At 44.2% G+C, this 20,375-nt stretch overlaps 2 protein-coding genes across 2 annotated transcripts; one reads left to right on the forward strand and one right to left on the reverse strand.

Annotated features, from left to right (window-relative positions):
- Positions 1 to 265: 265 nt before the first annotated feature.
- LOC134304082 (hyaluronan and proteoglycan link protein 3-like) lies at positions 266 to 4,710 on the forward strand. The gene is made up of 4 exons (XM_062989630.1): positions 266 to 401; positions 496 to 864; positions 938 to 1,240; positions 3,560 to 4,710. The coding sequence occupies exons 1-4, from the start codon at positions 275 to 277 to the stop codon at positions 3,835 to 3,837; spliced, it is 1,077 nt and encodes a 358-aa protein (XP_062845700.1). The 5' UTR covers positions 266 to 274; the 3' UTR covers positions 3,838 to 4,710.
- A 2,564-nt stretch (positions 4,711 to 7,274) lies between these two features.
- Positions 7,275 to 19,095, reverse strand: acana (aggrecan a). The gene is made up of 18 exons (XM_062989245.1): positions 19,017 to 19,095; positions 17,915 to 18,298; positions 17,657 to 17,831; positions 16,934 to 17,061; positions 16,561 to 16,854; positions 16,203 to 16,484; positions 15,936 to 16,110; positions 15,711 to 15,838; positions 13,302 to 13,595; positions 13,084 to 13,185; positions 11,248 to 13,002; positions 11,044 to 11,157; positions 10,271 to 10,384; positions 9,163 to 9,321; positions 8,998 to 9,080; positions 8,770 to 8,914; positions 8,234 to 8,416; positions 7,275 to 7,366 (listed from the first exon to the last, which is right to left on the reverse strand). Exons 1-18 carry the CDS (start codon positions 19,093 to 19,095, stop codon positions 7,275 to 7,277), a joined length of 4,686 nt encoding a protein of 1,561 aa, XP_062845315.1.
- Between the last annotated feature and the right edge of the window lie 1,280 nt (positions 19,096 to 20,375).

Here is a 20,375-nt window from a genome sequence, read left to right on the forward strand (position 1 = left end):
TAATATTATTATTTATTATTATTATTATTAATGTTATTATTATTACTATTATTACCATTATTATTATTAATATTATTAATATTATTATTTATTATTATTATTATTATTATACTTTTAGACTTAATCATAAATTTAATTTGAGACCAAAATGCAGTATGTGATCATGTTGTTTAAACTCTTTAACGTCATTATTTATTTGGGTTTTTTATGTAATTATTTATATCTGCTGTAACTCTGTATTAGGGGATTTTCTACTAGAGCTGCTCCTGATCAAATGATGGAGAAAGTTCAGGTTCTTCTGCTCTCCATCATCCAGCTGCTCTACTGGAGCCACACAGTTGCTTCATCCTCCAGCGGTTTCTTTTACCAGGATATCATGAACAGCAGCGCTAACAGAGACAGTGGGTTTATGGGAGTGTGTGCTGATTAATGAATCATTCTGATGTTAAAATCCTGATAAATAAATAATGTAAATCTCTCGGTGTTTCTCCTCAGTCCACCTCTCTGGTGTGAGACTGCGGGTCCAGGCTCAGCCTTGCTCTGTGTTCACTGTGAGGGGCGCTAATGCCACCCTGCCGTGTCACTTTTGGCACGAGCCCCCGTTGACCAGCCCTCGCAGTGTGCGGGTGAAGTGGTCCTGGGTGCCGGTGTCTGGAGGCCGCGAGCTGGACGTCCTGGTGGTGTCCGGTCGCCAGCGGCGCAGCTTCGGAGACTTCAGGGATCGAGTTCACCTTCAGCGGGAGCTTCCAGGAGACGTTTCGCTCGTCATCACTGACGTGGGCATGAACGACGGCGGGCGCTACCGCTGCCAGGTCATCGACGGTCTGGAGGACGAGAGCGTGGCGGTGGAGCTGGGGCTCAGAGGTGCGGCGTGTCTTATTTCTGTCCCTGTAACCCTGATAAATAAACACGCTGAGACCTTGTTGGTGTGTTCCAGGCGTGGTGTTCCCTTACCAGCCTCATTGTGGGCGCTACCATCTGACATTTGTGGAAGCTCAGCAGGCCTGTGAGGATCAGGACGCCGTCATCGCTACGTCTGATCAGCTCTACGCTGCCTGGCAGGAGGGACTGAACTGCTGTAACGCCGGCTGGCTGGCAGACGGAACGGTGCAGTACCCCATTACCAAGCCCCGGCACCAGTGTGGAGGCACGGGCGTGGCACCTGGCGTACGGAGCTACGGTGCCAGGCACAGACAAAGACAACGCTTTGATGTCTTCTGTTTTACCTCCCCTCTCAGAGGTGAGATTTTCTTTCCTTTTTTGCGTTAGTCTTTGGATATACCCAATTTCCCTGCACGCTCTTGTGGAAAGGGAGTTCAGCAGGCTGGCACATGCCATCCTCCTGCCATCCTGAGCTGCCAGACGCATCTGTACATGCCAACGCCTAGCAGTTTGTCAGTTCCTTCTGTCCTTGACGCTCGCTCTGGCTGCTTCTGTCTGCTCTCCGCTTGCTTTTAGTTTTTAGTTATTTTTTATCTTTTATTTCTAAAATATAGAGCTCAATCAGCAAACACCGACGATAGATCGGCTGGAAAGGCACAGAATTACAGAAATACATTAAACTAGACACTTAGTTAACGGAGTTTTCCACTAGCCGTCAGACTGAACTCGGGCACAGTTATAAGGACTATCATGGCTCCTATCACTACAGCGGGTTCTCCGTGCTGCTCCAACTGCTACAGACTCCTATGGAAAATCGCTGTGCTGGAGACAAAAATGCTCACGATCCTACCTGGAACGGACAGGAGAAATGGTTCCAGATCACTCGAGGGTGAGTCAAAATCTAACACAGAACAACCAGCTAAGTTAAGGCTAGACAGCTTAACAGACTTCAATCAAAACGGGAACAGAAAGGAGCCATGTGAGAGAATAAGTCGGTGGCAAAGACTTGGAGCAAAACCAAAAGCACAAAACTCAGCAGAAACATCACAATCATCCTCCAATTTCTCTCTCTCAACAACATCACCCCCCCCCCCCCCCCCCCCCGTTCTCTGAGGCCACTTCAGCACCGTCAGCAGCAGCCTTGTCCTTCATCTCCTCTGGCTGTACGTCGTGATGTGTTCAGGGTCCTCGCTATAGCAGATATGATACTGACAACAGTTCGGAGAGTAAGCTTGGACCCAGTATGTCTGAAATGTTTTCTATTCCTGTGTTGATTAGAAATAGAAAGAATAGAACGCATTCAGCATATCAAGTCAACCAGTCTAACCTCTCACCTGTACCACCACAACCTCGCCCTGTCCCAGGGGCTCCTGTGGTTCCTCTAGCTCTGCTTAATATTAGATCTCTAACCAACAGATCATTTTTAGTGAATGACATAATTCTATCCTACAGTTTAGATGCTGTGTGTTCCACCCCGGTGGGAATCAGACGAGGCTGTGTGATACCGTCTGGCCCATAGTACTAGAAAAGGTGACGCTGTGTGTTCCACCTGACCCGTAGTTTAAGGATAAACAGTAAAGACGTCTGGGACGCCTGTCTATGTAAGACAGAGGTATCACCATGGACGAAATCGCTATATGAGCGCCAGTGTGTGGCAGTAGAACTGGAACTACTGGTACTATTGGTGACGACCGGTAGTATAAGTTACTTTGTCTGCTGTCAGTCTGTGGGATAGTCTTAGTATTTAGTACTGTAATCTCCCTGTTAATATGTATAATTAATCCCTTATAATAACGTGTATCTCTCTGGTTTTAATTTTATATTCTCTAAACTGTAGGGTATATTTTACTATATTTTCCTTTAGTTTTCATGTTCTTAATTTTTATCTCTCGTTTGAATTTCATATTCTCTTAATTGTAACTAAATGTTTGCAAGAAGTCTTTCTGAGGTTCTAGATCTCAGGAATGTTTTAATGCTTTTAATTTTTCCTTATGTAAAGCACTTTGAATTGCCACTGTGTATGAAAGGTGCTATACAGATAAACTTGCCTTGTTCTGATGGTTTTAATGCTGCAGTGCTGTACACCTGCGCCCTCTGCTGTCCAGTTCATGCACCTGCACTAGGATGTTTTCCAGAATCATTTTCTTCACCTTCATTTTTATTTCTCACAAACAGAAACATGTCAGACTCACACTGTACATGCAAGTCTGCAACATCTTAAACATCTGTACATGTTTATAGCGCCCTCTGCTGTCCAGTTGAGGCACCTGCACTAGTGATAGATGAGCCCTGCACATCAGTCACACATTGATGAGAGCTTCCAGTTGGGTTTTAAATACGACCCTGCTCTGGTACACTTGGACCCTGGTCAAGAAGGGTAGCCTGATTTAGAAAGGGTGTTTAGGTACAGTACAATACAGATCATGTGACGATGCAAAACGAAAACGGCGCCCAGGTGGTGCAGCGGGATATTCCGCTAGTGCTGGGATCTCAGCTCTGCTACCGGTCGGCTTGGCGCCCCCTAGTGCCCGCAGCAGACAAAATCAGCCGCTAGCCTGGATGTAAGGATGTGGTGTCTTGGTGTCTACATACTTTTGGCCAGCGGTAATTAGTCTTATATATTTAGGTATACTTAGCCTGTGGTGTTTTTCAGACCGTTTCTCTCCTTGCTTCTCAGGCCGGGTGTACTTCCTGCAGCCTCCTCTCAGCTTCAGTCGGGCGGGGCAGGCCTGCGCCGAGGACGGAGCTCAGATCGCTAAGGTAGGCCAGCTATTCGCAGCGTGGAGGTTTCAGGATCTGGACCGCTGTGAAGCAGGATGGCTGGCCGACGGCAGCCTGCGCTACCCGATCGCTCACCCTCGCCCCCACTGTGGCCCCCGGGAGCCGGGCGTGCGCAGCTTCGGCTTTCCCCCGGCGCACCACGAGCACGGCGTGTACTGCTTCGGATCCAGGTAACCGGCGCATTCACCGAGGTCGGATTCACCTGCCGGTCGGATTTTTTTTAAGGGGAAATGATTTAGCTTCGAATTTAAAGGACTCGAGAAATAAACGTGGAATTTAGACACGACGTTATCGTATAAATCCGACGAGACTGAACTGAGGGACTGATCTCGGCTTTATTATTCACTTACAGAATCATAAATATTACAATCATTTTATTTTTCGTTTCTTCCCTACACAAGAGAAGCGGGAATCAGAAGTATTCACACCCCTCCATTGTGTTTATTATGTATATTTTTTTACCATTGATCTGCCCTCAATCACCCAGACTGATGTAAAATCATACTGTATAACTTCCCTCTCTGGCATCAGTTACAAGCTTTGCCCGGCTGGATTTGGGCGGTTTATCTCGTTCTTCATGGCAGATCCTCTTAAGCTTAGTCAGATTGGATGGCTTGCTCCGAAGCCACTCTAGTGTTGTTTTGGCTGTGTGCTTCAGGTCACTGTTGTGTAAAATCTGTCCTCTGCTGCTGGTGGAACCCTGATTGTGGGTGAGGTGGACTCACGCCTCCTCTTACCCCCACCCACATAGTCCGGTCATCCCTCCCTAGCAGAAATGTGTCTGCAGCAGGCACTGCCAATTATGTCCGCTAGATGGCCTTTTATTACATTCTTTGATTGAAACTATTACAAAAATCAGTGGAAATTAGGAGTGATGTATTGTTTTTATTTATGTAATAATTAACACTTGTGATTATATATATTATTGTAACCTCCAGTATATTCGTGCTCAAGAGAACAGGACTGGCTTTTTTGTCCTTAAAGTCGTTGCTTTTCTGCAACACCGATCCTGTTAATAAAATGTTAAAATAAAAGATGTGAAGATTATTGGAGTTTTGCTCTTTTTGTCTGTGGTGTGACCAGTAACACCATGTACAGTTTATTTCTCATTATTATCGGGGGTCAGAAACACCAGAGACAAAAAATATATACAGACTTAACACATTTATTTAACACATTAAAACCACCTCCTTGTTTCTACACTCACTGTCCATGTTATCAGCTCCACTTACCATATAGGAGCACTTTGTAGTTCTACAATTACTGACTGTAGTCCATCTGTTTCTCTACATACTGTTTTAACCTCCTTTCACCCTGTTCTTCAATGGTCAGGACCCCCACAGGACCACCACAGAGCAGGTATTATTTAGGTGGTGGATGATTCTCAGCACTGCAGTGACACTGACATGGTGGTGGTGTGTTAGTGTGTGTTGTGCTGGTATGAGTGGATCAGACACAGCAGCGCTGCTGGAGTGTTTAAACACCGTGTCCACTCACCGTCCACTCTATTAGACACTCCTACCTAGTCGGTCCACCTTGTAGATGTAAAGTCAGAGACGATCGCTCATCTATTGCTGCTGTTTGAGTCGCTCATCTTCTAGACCTTCATCAGTGCTCACAGGACGCTGGTTGGTGGACGATTCTCCTGTGGGGGTCCTGACCATTGAAGAACAGCATGAAAGGAGCTAACAAAGCATGTAGAGAAACAGATATAGAAACTACAAAGTGCTTCTATATGGTAAGTGGAGCTGATAAAATGGACAGTGAGTGTAGAAACAAGGAGGTGGTTCTAATGTTATGGCTGATCGGTGTATATGGTTTTACTGTAGAATCTTTAAGTTAAAATTTCTCATTTTGTTGGCTGTAGCTGAAATGATATGCAGGGTCACGCCCACTGTGTTTCTAATTACTTTAAAATAATGATAGAAAATAAAATCTGATTGATAAAGTAACGTAATTCTACACACACTCACATTGGTCAGGTGGTAATAAAATGTTTATTTCATATATTTCAGATTTAAAGCCAACGGCAAATCATAATAATAAAAATAATAATATTAATATAATAATAATCATCTTTTAAATTTCTATTGAAACCCTTATTAACCCTGATTAATGTTATTCTGATTTCCATTAGAAGCCATGAAATGAAACCAGTACTGCCAGTAGGGGTCTCAGAGCAGGTGATGATGAAGGAGCCCTGGGTAAGCCAGGAGAAGGGGCGCCGTGCACGATTCAGGCCCTAAAAGAGCCCATTCAGCCGGGCTGCACGCCGCCCCTCTCAGCACACTGTACACTCTTGTCATTTTATTTATTTACTTTAACCAACATCAGATTCGACCTGCTGAACGGACTTTCTGTTAGTGCTGAAGTGTGAATAAGTTCTCTGAGTGAAAAACCAAAAAAACCCAGCGCGTACAGAGAGTTTCATTAGTGGAACCGTGTGTGTGTGTGTATAAGGCGTGAGTATGAGCGTAGTGTTAGAGGTGATCTGTGGAACGGTAGAAGCAGAATTTCTAACTGAACTGCTGTAATTTTACAACGTGGATGATAAACGCGTGATAAATCTACGTAAGCGTGGGTGTAATGCTGGGACAGAGAGGCACTGCCTCTCACTAACAGTACAACGTAGAACCTTCACTAGCAAGGCGTCTATGCAGCTCTTCCTAAAGCGGAAGGATCTTGAAAAGCGTTCCGGATAAAACAGAAGCATCTCTGAGCTTTTAGAGAACTGACAGTTCACAGCAAGAGCGTTCAGCCGAGTGTCACGCCGGTCTTACAGCGCCGCGCCCCGCACAGCTAACAGTAAAACTATAAAAACATGGAGATCAATGGTACCAATCATTTATCACGCTATTCATAATGGGATTGACAGGATCCAGCTATCCAGCACTGCTTCACACACGACCGCGGCTCGGAGACGTTTGTACGATCGGAATATTTTAGGGCTGAAATAAAAACGGCAAAGCGAGTCAAAGTGCAGCAGGATAGCGTGTTAATGAAATGAGAACTCAATAAATACACGTCATTTCACATTATGTAGAACACCGTCCCCGGTTTAGGAGTGACGTTCAGGTTTTTTCATCTATCAATGATTTAAAATAAATTATTTAAATGTAAACTCTTCATTCATGACTATAAATTCACTGTGAGAAATTTTACCATGACTTGAGGTCTCTGGTGCGCTACGTTGCACACGGTAAGTGCTATCATTGAACCAGGCAGCTGAACACCACACTGTCCCAAAACAAGTGAAAAGCGTGATTCCAGAATCCTCTCAGAAGGACCGCACCATCCAGTCTTAGCTGTTCCTTTTCTTTTGAAGAGTTCCAGACCGTCTGGGTGTCGGATCCTCCTCCGGAAGCTTCTGTAAAGTTCAACTGTTCATGTGTGGAGTTCAGGCTGAGGGAAGGTGTTCAGACGCGAGTACAGAAATCCAATCAGACTAGCTACGGGAAGTTATGCTACCTCTGTAAACGTGACTGTATATACAGGGGGAGGATTTGTATTCAGAATAGCTCATTTTAACATAACTGCTGCAATCGATCGATTCGAAGACGTAAAGAAAAACGCTTCGGATCTTTAAAAAAAAAAAAAAGAAAACAAATTTCTTAGCTAGCTCTGTTTAACTCCTGCTTTCCCAGTGATGTTCTCCGGGCAGACCGATACCTGATGGACCGCTTTCGTAGTCGTCTGCTGGTGTCTGTGGTAAAGGAAAAAAAGATGTGACATAAAAACACATTTTTAATTTTTCTAATCGTTTTTCTTAGACCTACAGAGCAGCATTTACATGAAATTTTATTGTACAGTTAGTGCATGGTTGTGACATGGTGAACTGTAAACGTGTCATTAAGCTTTTAATTTTTATAATTAATACAAACAAATGCATTTGTTGTGTTTCAATTTCATAAAAAACCAACCACACAGAGTTCCGTTTATTTCAGTGAAATGTGCAAATGGTTTTAAATTGCATCGTAAATAAATTTCACTTCTCAGAGGTACCGAACATCTGCACAGCAGATCCAGACTAAAGGACTGAGCATTATGCATTATTACATTTTTGACATTTAGCAGACACTTTTATCCAAAGCGACTTACAGTACAGTGACAGTATACAGTCTGAGCAACTGAGGGTTAAGGGCCTTACTCAAGGGCCCAACAGCAGCAACCTGGTAATGGTGGGGCTTGAACCAGCAATCTACTGATTACTAGTCCAGTACCTTCACCGCGAGGTTACAGCTTATGCCAGTCAGACATTTCATTATTCCATTAAAAAAATATGAGTAACTGGATTTGGTGGTATTACTGATTTAACCTGCGTGAACTCGGACAGGTTGGTGGGCGGGGCAGATTCTCTTAATCTGCAAAATTGAATGTATAAATCAGACTAATTTTTATCTGCTCATTTACTTTCGGAAAGGTTAGGTCGAAACCTTCGATCACAGCTGATATGCAAATCACGGCTTGTGGGTGTAAAAGTCATTCGAGTTTTCTCATGAGACTGAAAAACTTCCTAAAATATGTTCACGTCTTCCTGGCCGTGCATTAAGCATTAAAGATAATAACTTACGGGCTTTACATTCCACCTGTGGCTTCTCCCACTGTCCGTTTCCCATACAGCGCACCACAGGTGGATGGCGCTGTCTAAATCCGTCAGTACACTGGTATCTGATTATAGAGTTGACCAGGTAACGCTCCCTCTTGTTCCCAAACGTTCTGGTGTTTTTCACTTCCGGAGGCTGGTCACATGTGACTATGGATGAAAAACATGATTGGATCACTGGGATGGATGTGCAATGTTATAGGTAATCAAACTGTAACTGATCAATAGATCAAAAGTTCAGCTCAGACTGTACCAAGCCAGTCATGACCGGAAGTGGATATTATTGATGTTCCTGTATTGTTTACAGTGACACTAGAGCCAGTCCAAGGAATCTGTAAGCTTGTGTACAAAATGGGCTTAGTCAGTGGCCTTTTGGTTGGCTGTACAAATCTCGAAGGAAGCATGTGCTATCCATCAGCCAATCGTTTAACAGAGGAGAGTCAGCTTGTGGGTAGAAATTTGCAACAGTTAAATTGGGAGTAAAATTGGGTGGAACTACGTACCTGGGCCTGTTTTGCAGGTAAATGGTAGATGGTAGTTGCAGGGCACATCGTTCCACTGGCCGTTTTCATGCCAGATCATCACCACACAGTCCTCGCCGGAGTTGAAGTAGTTATCGGGCTGATTGGGCCTCCAGTTCTCGTATTGCTGGGAGGAGAGATTCGATCACAGTCAAGCTTCGGACTAAACACTAGACTTTAAAACTAGAGAAAGTTCAGAAGTTGGGGTACCATGGGTGTTCCATCCGACCACTGGAAATCGTTCTCGAAGGTCTTATCGTTTAGTCCGATCCACTGGTAGTCCTGGGCGTGGGCTGAGCGGGGAGAGACGGTAGAGAGTCAGAGGCGGTCAGGAATTGTCCATATAAATACGGACACTGTGCTGACTGTACTCACAGTTGACGAATGCTTGCTCCTCTCGGTTGGTGATGCTGACCAGGTGGGCGTTGAGGCTTCGGCAGTGCTGCTCGGCGTCCTCCCACGTTTCTCTCGTAGGGAAGTGCAGGTAACAGTGGCCCTGAAACTTAACCCAGCCCTCCTCACAGGTTTCCACATCTGGAGCAACATACCAGGAGGTCGGAGTCACGTTATTTATTTTTAAGCCAAGTTAAGAGATCCAGTCACTGCAAACTTCAATGATCTAACGTTTAGAGGTGCTCGTTTCCCCTCACTCTCAATTTCCTAGGGCTGTAAGACTCAGAGGCAGCAGCGGCTGATGCTTTCTGACACGCTGAAACGCTGCTCAGTAATGAGAAGTGGCCAAAATTACTCAAGAAATGCAGAACTATTACGTATCTGTGGGAAGCTTTTACCTGTATGGCTGATCAGTACCAAGAACGAGAAGCAGAAACTCAAATGCAATAAAGTAAATTCTGTTCATTTCATTTATTGCTTTAAATGAAGAAGAGTTTAGAGATTGTACCTCAAATCTCTCTCTCGACAAACATTTCTTGCTGAATTAATCACAAGTTTACAAGAAATTTGTCTGAGTGAAAACAAACCTGTGGTGTGACCGTCCACCAAACCAGCACAGGATCAGGTTTAGACCCGAGCATTCGGACTAAACATGAACAGGCTCTAAAGTCGCATGGTACCCGAGTTCATGCACTCAAAATAATTTAATAATTTAGAACAGTAATGCTTCCTGTGAAGTCCTCTGGGACTAATGTAACTTACCGGGTATCTTCATGTGAATTTGGAAATAAACTCTGCAGAGAAATGAAGAGAGACCAAATCTCCCTTTTCAGAAAATATAAATACAGCCACAGTACTAAGGACGGGACCTCGGCGTTCGCTTTATATTAACTGTAAATGCAGCATTACTTCCTTTCATTTTTTTGTTTAGTTCCTCCTATGAGCCGCTTTTCCAGCCACTTACCATCAGCTAAACAACAAGAGTTAAAGCATACAGGTGCTACTGGAGCATTAAGCCTGCAACTAATAGCATCAGCCTGGGTGTTTTTTAAAAGATTGTTAGTACAATTAGCTGAAGCCGAACTCGTACCGATCTCACAGCGATCCCCTCCATAGCTGGGCAGGCATAAGCATTTGAAACCGTCCTTTACCTCCACACACGTGGCTCCATTGGCACAAGGGTTTGATTGGCACACATCAACCTCTGAAAATAAAGGTTCTGCGATTAAGACTAACAAAACTACAGAGACCCGCGAGTCGGGTCGTGCTTAGGTAGAACAACGCGGCTGAATGAATCAGGAATCATGAACGATGCAACATCTGTACCGTCCACATTTAACAGTAAACGATCCCGTTATCACTGTCAGTACCTGGATGGTTGGAATCTTAAACGTTTCTAAGATGTTTCATCATAAGATGGATCACTGGATGTTGCATCAGTTCAGGGTTCAGATTCATGTTAAGGAAAAGGAGAAGTGGGCATGTACCAGTTGTTAGCGGGAGTGCAGCAGGCTGGAAAATGGAGTGTTGATTAAGCCATACTTGAGCAAAGGCAGAGCTGAACAAAAACAACACACAGGGGCACATTAATTTAAAAAACGGGTCACTGCGAGGTCCTGTAAATATGTCAGGTAGAATCGGGTATCCATACACATGCCAGACAACCGCTAATACAGACGTCTCGACGGACGGCGATCAGGCACGAGTGTACAGGTCACAACATGAAACATTCACTCACGAAGAACAATCAGAGACAGGAGAGATTATTCCAGGAATTCATGGCAGAAATATTGATAGTATTAAATACGGTTAAATAGTTCATACAACAGGAACTTTCTGATAAAACAAGCTTTACAAACGTACCAACGTGGCACTCTTCTGCCGTCTGCCCGGGGGTGCAGTGACACACAGCGATCCCATCCTGCACGGAACATGCAGCAGTGCCACAGGGGTTTGGGTCACATGGGTTCACAGCACCTGTATGCAAACAGGAGAACAACATAAATAAAAATATACCAAGGTAGGACGTTTATCATCTGCACTGGTTACACTGGTGTTGTAACTTACCAGTTTCCACAGCAGGCATTGAAATAACGGCTGGAATCTGTAAGGTGAATGCAGGGTCGGTGGAGGAGCCGGTCACAGGAGCAGGAGTCGTATATTCTGATGTCCAGATGGGTTGAGCAGCTTCTGACATGATGTCTAGCTGTCCAGCAGAGTTACCCAGCAGCCCTGAGGGAACTAGAGGTGGTACGACTGTTGGCTCATCAACCACTGATGGGTCTTCACTGGGGAAGGCTGTGGTCTGGTGGTCTCCAGTTTCTTTCATCGTTGTGAAGTCGCCGCTGCCTGAGGACAGTCTAATCTCAGTCCCGCTGTGCTCGATGGGTCCCTTCCTGAGTTCGTGGCTTTGGGTTGGTTTGACAGAAACCTCCATTAAGTTCTCTTCAGTAAATAATATCACATCCCCACTGGCTGATGCTCCTGATGTGTCTCCTGATGGAAGACCAGAGGTTCCAGAGAGATCGCTGCTACTTTCTCCTGATCCAAGCACCACAGCACCAGAAGCTTCTTCTCCACTCGATTCCTTTGTAATGTCAGTGAACCCTGATTCCAAGAAGGTGATCACGGGGAATCCTGAGCCACTCCCAGAACCACTTAGGTCACCGCTTCCCCCGGAGAAAGAGCCACTCAGACCAGACCCACTAAAATCCACCTGTCCTCCACCCATTTCCTGAGCTGTGAGAGTGGGGGCCGTGGACAGCTCTACCCACTGGCCTTCCACCATAACAATTTCACTGCCACTGATCCCAGAGAAACCACTTTGGTCCCCAGACGTCATGCCTGATGGAAGTCCGCTGAACCCGGAGAACTCCCCACTGGAGCCAAAGGCTGAAGAAATGCCAGATGATTCTCCACTTCCATCAATTCCACTTCCTGAGCCGCTGAATGAACCTGACGTAGATCCGCTCCATTCTACATCAAGACCTGAGCTGGTTCCGGATCCAGACCCCTCTCCGCTGAAGGAGCCGGAAAAAGTAAATATCTCTGCGCTGCCCTCCCCAGCTTCCTGAGGTGCCCCAGAAGCGGTTGAATCTCCAGATAAGATTGACTCGCTTCCTGAGAAGGTCACAATTATACCTGAACCATCACCACTGAGGCCTGAGCCAGACATCTCAGGTTCGTGATCACAAAATCCAGATCCGAAAAAGCCTCCACTTGCCCCAGATCCTGAGATGTCGCCACTTGCCCCAGATCCTGGGATGTCGCCACTTGACAGAGATCCTGAGATGTCGCCACTTGCCCCAGATCCTGGGCTGTCGCCACTTGCCCCAGATCCTGGGATGTCGCCACTTGCCCCAGATCCTGAGATGTCGCCACTTGCCCCAGATCCTGAGATGTCGCCACTTGCCCCAGATCCTGGGATGTCGCCACTTGACAGAGATCCTGAGATGTCGCCACTTGCCCCAGATCCTGGGATGTCGCCACTTGCCCCAGATCCTGGGATGTCGCCACTTGACAGAGATCCTGAGATGTCGCCATTTGCCCCAGATCCTGAGATGTCGCCACTTGCCCCAGATCCTGGGATGTCGCCACTTGCCCCAGATCCTGAGATGCCGCCACTTGCCCCAGATCCTGGGATGTCGCCACTTGCCCCAGATCCTGAAAGATCTCCAGATCCTAAGCCAGATGCCCCACTATGTTGCTCCCCACTTCCACTAGCTGATGCATTAACAGAGGTTTCATTTTCCCCTGGTGGCAGATCTTCTGAGCCAAAACTGGTGGGCTCCACGTACATGGGTGGAGCAACAGAAGGTATAACTGTGGACATGAAAAAGAAAATAGGATTAATGATCTGACAAAAAATAAAACCTAAAGTATAAATGTAATAACATCCATTACCAGGTTCAGAAAGGACCGTCTCTGAACTCTGCTGCACCACGACCTCCTCTTCTATAACTGTCTCATTCAGTTCACTTTCACTGAGATAAAACTGCAGATCAACTGTAAATACATCAAAATAATAAATGCACGTTGAACTATATGTTATATAATTTTGGTTTTAGGTTCTGACTCTGCTTATGTAATGGCTTATGAAGTTATTCATTATAGATGTATACCGTTTATGCAGAAGGCATCAAATTTGGAGTCTACGTCAGGATATCCAGTCTGGTTGGGGAACTTAAAGACTGTATGGACTCCAGTTTTCCCTTTTCCACACTGGGGCCGGGGGTAATTAATGGGATAGCGAACGCTGCGGTCGATGAGCCAGCCAGCGCGACACTTATCATAACCTTGCTTCCAGGCTGCGTAGAGATCGGCGGTGGAGGCCAAAGAGGCGTCCTGGCTCTGGCAATAAGCCGTCGCTTCATCATAACTGAAGCCCTCAAATGAACTCTTGTGGAAAAAGTTCCCTGAAACAAAGTGACTTTTTGTTACATATTTTGGTTCATTATATTTTATTAGATATGCAATAATGTCCCAAATTATTATTTTTTTTTATCTTTCAATCATTAAAGGTCCTGCACAGTGTTGTTTTAGTTTGAATCCAAATATTATTCTGTAAAAAGTGGATTTTTGCTTCTACTGTATATCAACACCAGCAGTGTTGTGCGCTCAGGACTCAGGGGAGATATCATTCACTTTTTATTTTTTTAAATAATTAAGACATTAAAGCATCCCAGCTTTCAGCTCCTGACTCGGAACTTCTCTTCTGAGCCCCTGGAAGGTTCTGTCCCAATAATGAAGTGATTAATTCCTGGATGTGTTGCTAAATGGTGCCACAAATGTAAAGCGTGTACTTTTACTTCATTTGGATGGTGTAACACCAATGTTAAACCCTTTAAAAGTCATTCATCCATTTGGACTTTTAAACTACATAAATAAAACACTGTAAATGTCAGAAACTCTTCACCATCATCACTCTGGTTTGTTTTGTTTTGTGGAAGACTGGAAGCACTGGAAGCATCGACACCTGAGTCGACTCCAAAGCTTTGGAATCGATTCTGCGATGATTCGGATAAAGAACGGTTACAAGTGAGTGAGTGTCGGCTGACAAGATTATATCTGTGTAACTTTACTGTATAAACTACAAAATATAAACCTTATTACAGTATAACAACATTTTATAATGGATGAAAAACGTAAACTAAACGTTTTATAGAGTTTACAGGGTTTAGCTTTTGTTAGCTAAGTTAATGTAGCCAGTGTTGGCCAAACCTTACATTGTTTTATTATAATTATTATTAAATTCGTATTATAATTAACTTACACACAAACATTTATTTACCAAACCGTGTGTAATGTGAGTACAGGATAACATATTGTCATTTCCTTCATCAGTTAATTAGTTCATTTATTTACTGTGCTATTTATTGTCTATTTAATATCTGATAAATATAGAATAAAATAATTAGAAATGCTTCTTTTATTACCGTTACACTGCTCAAAGAAATGTTAAACACTTTAATTCTATATTACTGTTTATTATAACTCTATACATATAGCCTGTTAGAAAGTCACATTTTGTGACGTCACTAGTACAAAGCTTATACATTCTAATACATTATATATATATATATATATATATATATATATAAGTGGAAGTGGAAGCCAAATTGTGGAAATTTGTAGATAAAATATGCAGCCAAAAATCTAAAACCACTAGTAGAAATTTATATTTTGCACTTTATCCTGAAATTATGTCAATTTTTTTGTCATTACAAAAAGCTTGAAGATCATAGAAGATAAAGCGGTGCTGGATGTCCTGGGTTCACTTCCAATGATCCAAATGTACTATTTATGCTATAGAATAAACCATATAACATACTCTCTAGCAGTAGCCACACTTCCTGCTGTATATCTCAGAACATCACTCATCTATAATGCCTTTATAATGTAAGTTATTCCAAACCAAAATGCAAATTGAGTTACAGGATTTCGGGATTTTTTTTTGTGGATTAATGTTTAATAAAAAGTACGATTAAACTTTTCTAACGTTGATGAGAAATAATGTTGTTCTTTATTTACTTAATCAAAATGCATTTGTGCAGGTCTGAAGCTGATCATAAACCAACTTCCACCACACATGGATAAGGACGTGGTGAGTAGATTTAAAATGTAATAGAAATACTATTATTATTATTATTAAATAAATCATCAATATAAAATGTAAAGAGTTAAACAGGCTGGTAGAAGCATGTTGGGTAGCATAAATACATTTAGTTCTTGAACTAATGATAGAGAGAAAAGTCTTAATCAGTAGATCAGTGTACACTCACATGTTTAGATCCATAGATGGGATGTGGGATTAGTGAACATCTAAATGATTTGATATATATTATATATTATTATATTGCAAGTGGATGTACAGTAGAAACAATCCAACACACCCGGTAACGTGGTAACATTCTGTATTGTGATGTATAATTTCCTTATGGTTTGTTAGATCTCTATTTAAATGTCTAATAAAAGCGACTGTGCAGAACCTTTTATAAACATAAGTGCGTCATAAATACTGCACCGGGTACCTCGCGGTTTATCCATGTAGCAGTACACGTCATATCGCTCGTCTGCTGGCCGTACACCGTATGACCTGACACCAGGCAGGAGTTCCAAATCACCAGAGCATTTCTCACGTGGGGATACGATGGGATACCTTCCATCACGGGTCAAAAACAACACAGTAATTAATGTCAGCGTACAAAGACGTGGACGTTAACATGTTGAAGGTTAGCTAATCAGAGAAATCTCACCGGACGGTCTGGTCCAGCAGCCAGCCTGCATCACACTGGTGAAATCCTGCTTCATAGGCGGCCTGGAGCTGCTGAGGGCTGGCGATCACTGCACCCATTTCCTGGCACGCCAGCTTAGCCTGAGCAAAATGATAAGCATACCGGCTATCGCCTGGTCTGTAGTGGAACACGACGCCTGAGGGAACGAACAGAAGCAAGAATTGACCGTCAGGATCCTCTCAAGAACGTTTGGGAAGTGACACCATGCCAGCGTGACCGCGCCCTTACCGGTTGGCGACATCAGAGCTTCTGTTACGTTTTCCAGAGCGAATTCGAGGTCAGGTTGAGCGGTCACCGCTTCCGCCAGATCAAGGATGCCGGGCTGCTGTGTGACCTCGTTTATAGTTGTGGTGGGTTTGTGGGTCTCGACCTCACCCACTACCTCACTTTCACTGGAGGGTTTTTTGGTCATTTCAAAAGGTGTGTCTGTCACCATGCCCACACCGAAATCCTCACCGTCTGATTCTGGTGTACGTGTTTCTGTTTCGTCAACGGCCGAACCTTCTTCTTCTGAAAATCAATAAAACAACTTTATTAAAAGTGAACCAGCAGCAGCGTAATGAACTGCATAGTCATAGTACGCTACCTGTGTAGCAGATAGCATCGTAGCGCGTGTCTGGTACAGGGTAGCCCGTCTGATTGATGTAGCGGTACACAGTGCGCACTCCCAGCAGACCTCCTCCACACTGCGGTCGGGCGATGTTGATAGGATAGCGGACGCTCCCGTCTGCCAGCCAGCCCGCATTGCATTCATCCATACCAGCCTTCCAGGCCAGGTACAGCTGACCAGTGGTGGCTAACTTGGCCCCCAGTTTAGCACAGCTGGCTCCCGCTTCAGCGAAGGTAAACTTCTGGTTGGACCTGGTGTAGAAGACTCTTCCTGTATAACGGTGTGGGACGAAGGTCAGGGTCAGAACTGGTCAGTCAGGGAACAAACGTTGTTGAAGATTGTAGGTTACCTGTCATCTTTACTGCAAAGCAGTACACATCGTAGGTCTCGTTCACGTCTCTCACGCCGTACGTCCTCACCCCCGGGAACTCGAACTTATCTCCATAGCAGGGCTCACGCGGCTCATGGATGGGATACCTTCAACCAGCAACGATGTAAAGCATGACTTTAATTATCACACAGCATGGGCATCAATATGGCTTTTTATAGGTAATATAGGCAGATGCCCAGAGCCCTGGCATGGGTGTGTTCCGACGGTCTGGATTTTTGTCTGGATGCTTGACAGCATGACAATATTGAGTATCTGTTAGTGTAACGTATTGGCTGCTGTTCAAGAGCTGCTCCACGTTAGGAGTCTCTATTTTGGTTGGCAGTTGGGGCGCAGAGGTTTCAATCTTTTTTAATTGACAGTCACCTGCACCTTATGGGCGCTAATTTGCTCCAGGTAGAAGTTCCTCTACGTATCACGACCTCTCCCTGTCATTCTTACCAGTTCCTATGTTGGCACACTTGCTTTTCTCTGAACTGTGATGCCAGAGTTCTCTGCCCGGTCAGTTGGTAATTATCCAGTAAATGTTCGTCATTGTTGACAATCGTTTGACTGTTGCAGACCATTTTTATTCTTTTTATATCATCCTAAGGTTTAAGAACTTACCCACTTAAATAAAACCAGAATAAATATTTATAAAGCATTATTTTTACTACTGGAGCTGTGGTTTCACTTTAAACTGACCTAACGGTCTTGTCGGAAAGCCAGCCTGCGTCACACTGGTGGTATCCTGCATCATACGCAGCCTGTAGCTGCTCTGGCGTGGCAATCACGGCGCTGTTCTGAATACATGCCGCCTTCGCCTTCTCAAACGTCAGGGTGTAGCGGGTAGTGATGGCACGGTAGTGGAAAACGATGCCTACATGAAAGAATAAAGAAGACGATCAGATCTTTAATGCAAGCGTTTAGAAACCCTCAAGACCACCTAAGACGTGGTGTTACCTTGCACTTGGACTTCCACAGAGTCATCGCTGTCCTCGATTCCATTCATGACCTCACAGCGGTACACTCCCGACTCGTTAGATAGGAGCTCACTGATCTTGATGGTGGCGTCGGTGGGGGTATTAGGGTATTCCACCATCTGTACCCTGTCCATGTACTCTGTACTCACCACCACTGTGCCCTCGCTGGCCACCAGGATGTCCGTGGTCTTGTCTTTGGTAACGAGGCTCCATTTAATGCGATGGGAGAGAGGCGCGATAGTGGGGGCGCCTGGGTCGTGAACCGTGTTGTCTTGGAAGTAGCAGGGCAGAATGAATGAATCTCCCATTAGGGCCTGGACTGGACGCTCGATGGGAATGCTGACGCGCAGGGTTTGTTCAGGTTCTAAAAACATGCGACAGTTTATTAGCTGACCTGTTTTGTGCATTCATGCTTGCACACACACAGTCCCCTATCTAAGCAAATGTCTTCACACCCCTATCAAATACATGCTTGCATGTACACAATCACCTATCTGACCAAAAGTATTCAACCACCCACATACTCTACCATTGCTTGGCTGCAGTCACACTCAGATGCACCTGTTAGTTGGAATTGTTGGTCACTTGTACGTTCTATCTACTGTAACGTGCCCTTGAGCTTGGGAAATATGCTGTATAAATATAATATTATTATTTATTATTTCAGGTCATTAAAAATGCAACCGGTCTGACTGTAAGGAGTCTGTGAGAAAATAACGACTGTAAAATAAATAATGGTTTGATAGCAGTTGGTGATTGTATAGTTCCAAATTATTTACAGTACAATGTAAGGTCTTCATTATTAGGCAGAAGTTAAGTTGTTTGGTTAAGAATTACACTTTATAAATGTATACAATGAGCCTTCAATGATGTTTACTCCTTTTAATCGGTGCTTTTGCATTTTGGGGCGTAATCCAGCTAGGGTTGTGCCTTTGTTTACTGGGAGTAATTGTAGTTAGTCTGTAGTTGACTGACTTTTGGCTATTAGATGAAACTTGAGAGGAAATACAGATAAAATAAGACAGGAAATACATGCTAAATCAGTTCTGATTAATGTAGGTGTGCAGAACAGAAACGCTCACCTGTATATAAATAGTCAGAAGAAATCCACTTAGCCGAGGTTATCCGGAGACACAAAAACAGTAACAGCAACGGCGCCATGGCTCACCTGGAAGTTACATTATACTGTTTTATTATAACATTAAAACATAAAGTATTCACCAAACCAACCATGACTGAGTAAAACCAGGTCCAGCAGTAGAAACTCACATATACTGTCTGCTTCACCCCAAACACTCAGTCTTTGTAAGAAATGGAAAAAATCACAGTAAATGTAGAGTTTTAAACGTCTCTATAGGTCCGGTTCTCTGGACCATCACAGCCACCACATCAGGTAATCTTGATGTGAGTGTGTTATAATGGCAGCTACACATGAGGAAAGAAAAGCTCCCTGTTCCTGCAAAATTCCTCACACCGCCGTTTGGAAAAGCTGTGATTTAGAGGCGAGCGCTCAGCCTCGGGTTCGCTGTGAGTGATTGGATGTCGTTTCTGGCTGAGACTCAGGGGTGCGAGGTGATTTATTGAACGTTTTTGGAGCAATTAGAAGCTCTGCCAACACTTGCCGTATTCCTGCTTATGAAACGTTTAGAAGGGCTTATTATAACTGAGTAAACCATCACTTCTCCTCTTCCTGCTCCTCCTGCGCCAACTCCAACAGAGAAGAGAACCCGGCATTCAACAGACACGGACGGATAATTAACCTGCTGTGATGCCACAAAACGGTTAACACAGGGCAGGGTCGCAGTGGGTACAGAACAGACTCCAGATAGAAAGCCAATCCATTAACACCTAGGAGCAATTTAGATTGGCCAAGCCACCTATTGGAGGGAAGAAACTCCAACTGACACAAAGCACGAGCAGTAACTGGAGGCCGGGATGAAACCCAGTTCCCCAGGATGAATTTTTTAATCATTTCATTCTGCAAGGGGTTACAGTGGGTCCAGTGCCACTCAAAAGCACTGGCTGGAGTATGGGGATACACACCAGACTGGTTCCAGTCCAGACTGGGGCAGTCTGAAGCTGCCAATCCACCAACCGCATGCCTTCGAGAGGCGGACGGTAATCAGACTAGTTTGATTGATCCTCAGGTTACAGTCTGTGGGTTCCTTCCAAGGCATTTAGACATAGGGTTAAAGTCCAAAACATTCTGCCAGTAGGTGGATTGGCTACTCTAAATCAGCCTTAAGTTTGATTAAGTGTTTGGGTGATGGAACTGCAATGGACTAAGAACCTCTTCAGGGACGGTTTCTGCCTTGTGAGTCCTACTAGGACAGGCTCTGGACCCAACACAACCCCAAACAAGTAGTTTCAAATATATAAAAAATACATATAATTATTTAAAAGTAGTTTTATCACAAACTTATTCATTTTTAGTGAATTTT

The sequence above is a fragment of the Trichomycterus rosablanca genome, chromosome 27, assembly GCF_030014385.1.
Source record: "Trichomycterus rosablanca isolate fTriRos1 chromosome 27, fTriRos1.hap1, whole genome shotgun sequence".
Classification (NCBI taxonomy): Eukaryota; Metazoa; Chordata; class Actinopteri; order Siluriformes; family Trichomycteridae; genus Trichomycterus; species Trichomycterus rosablanca.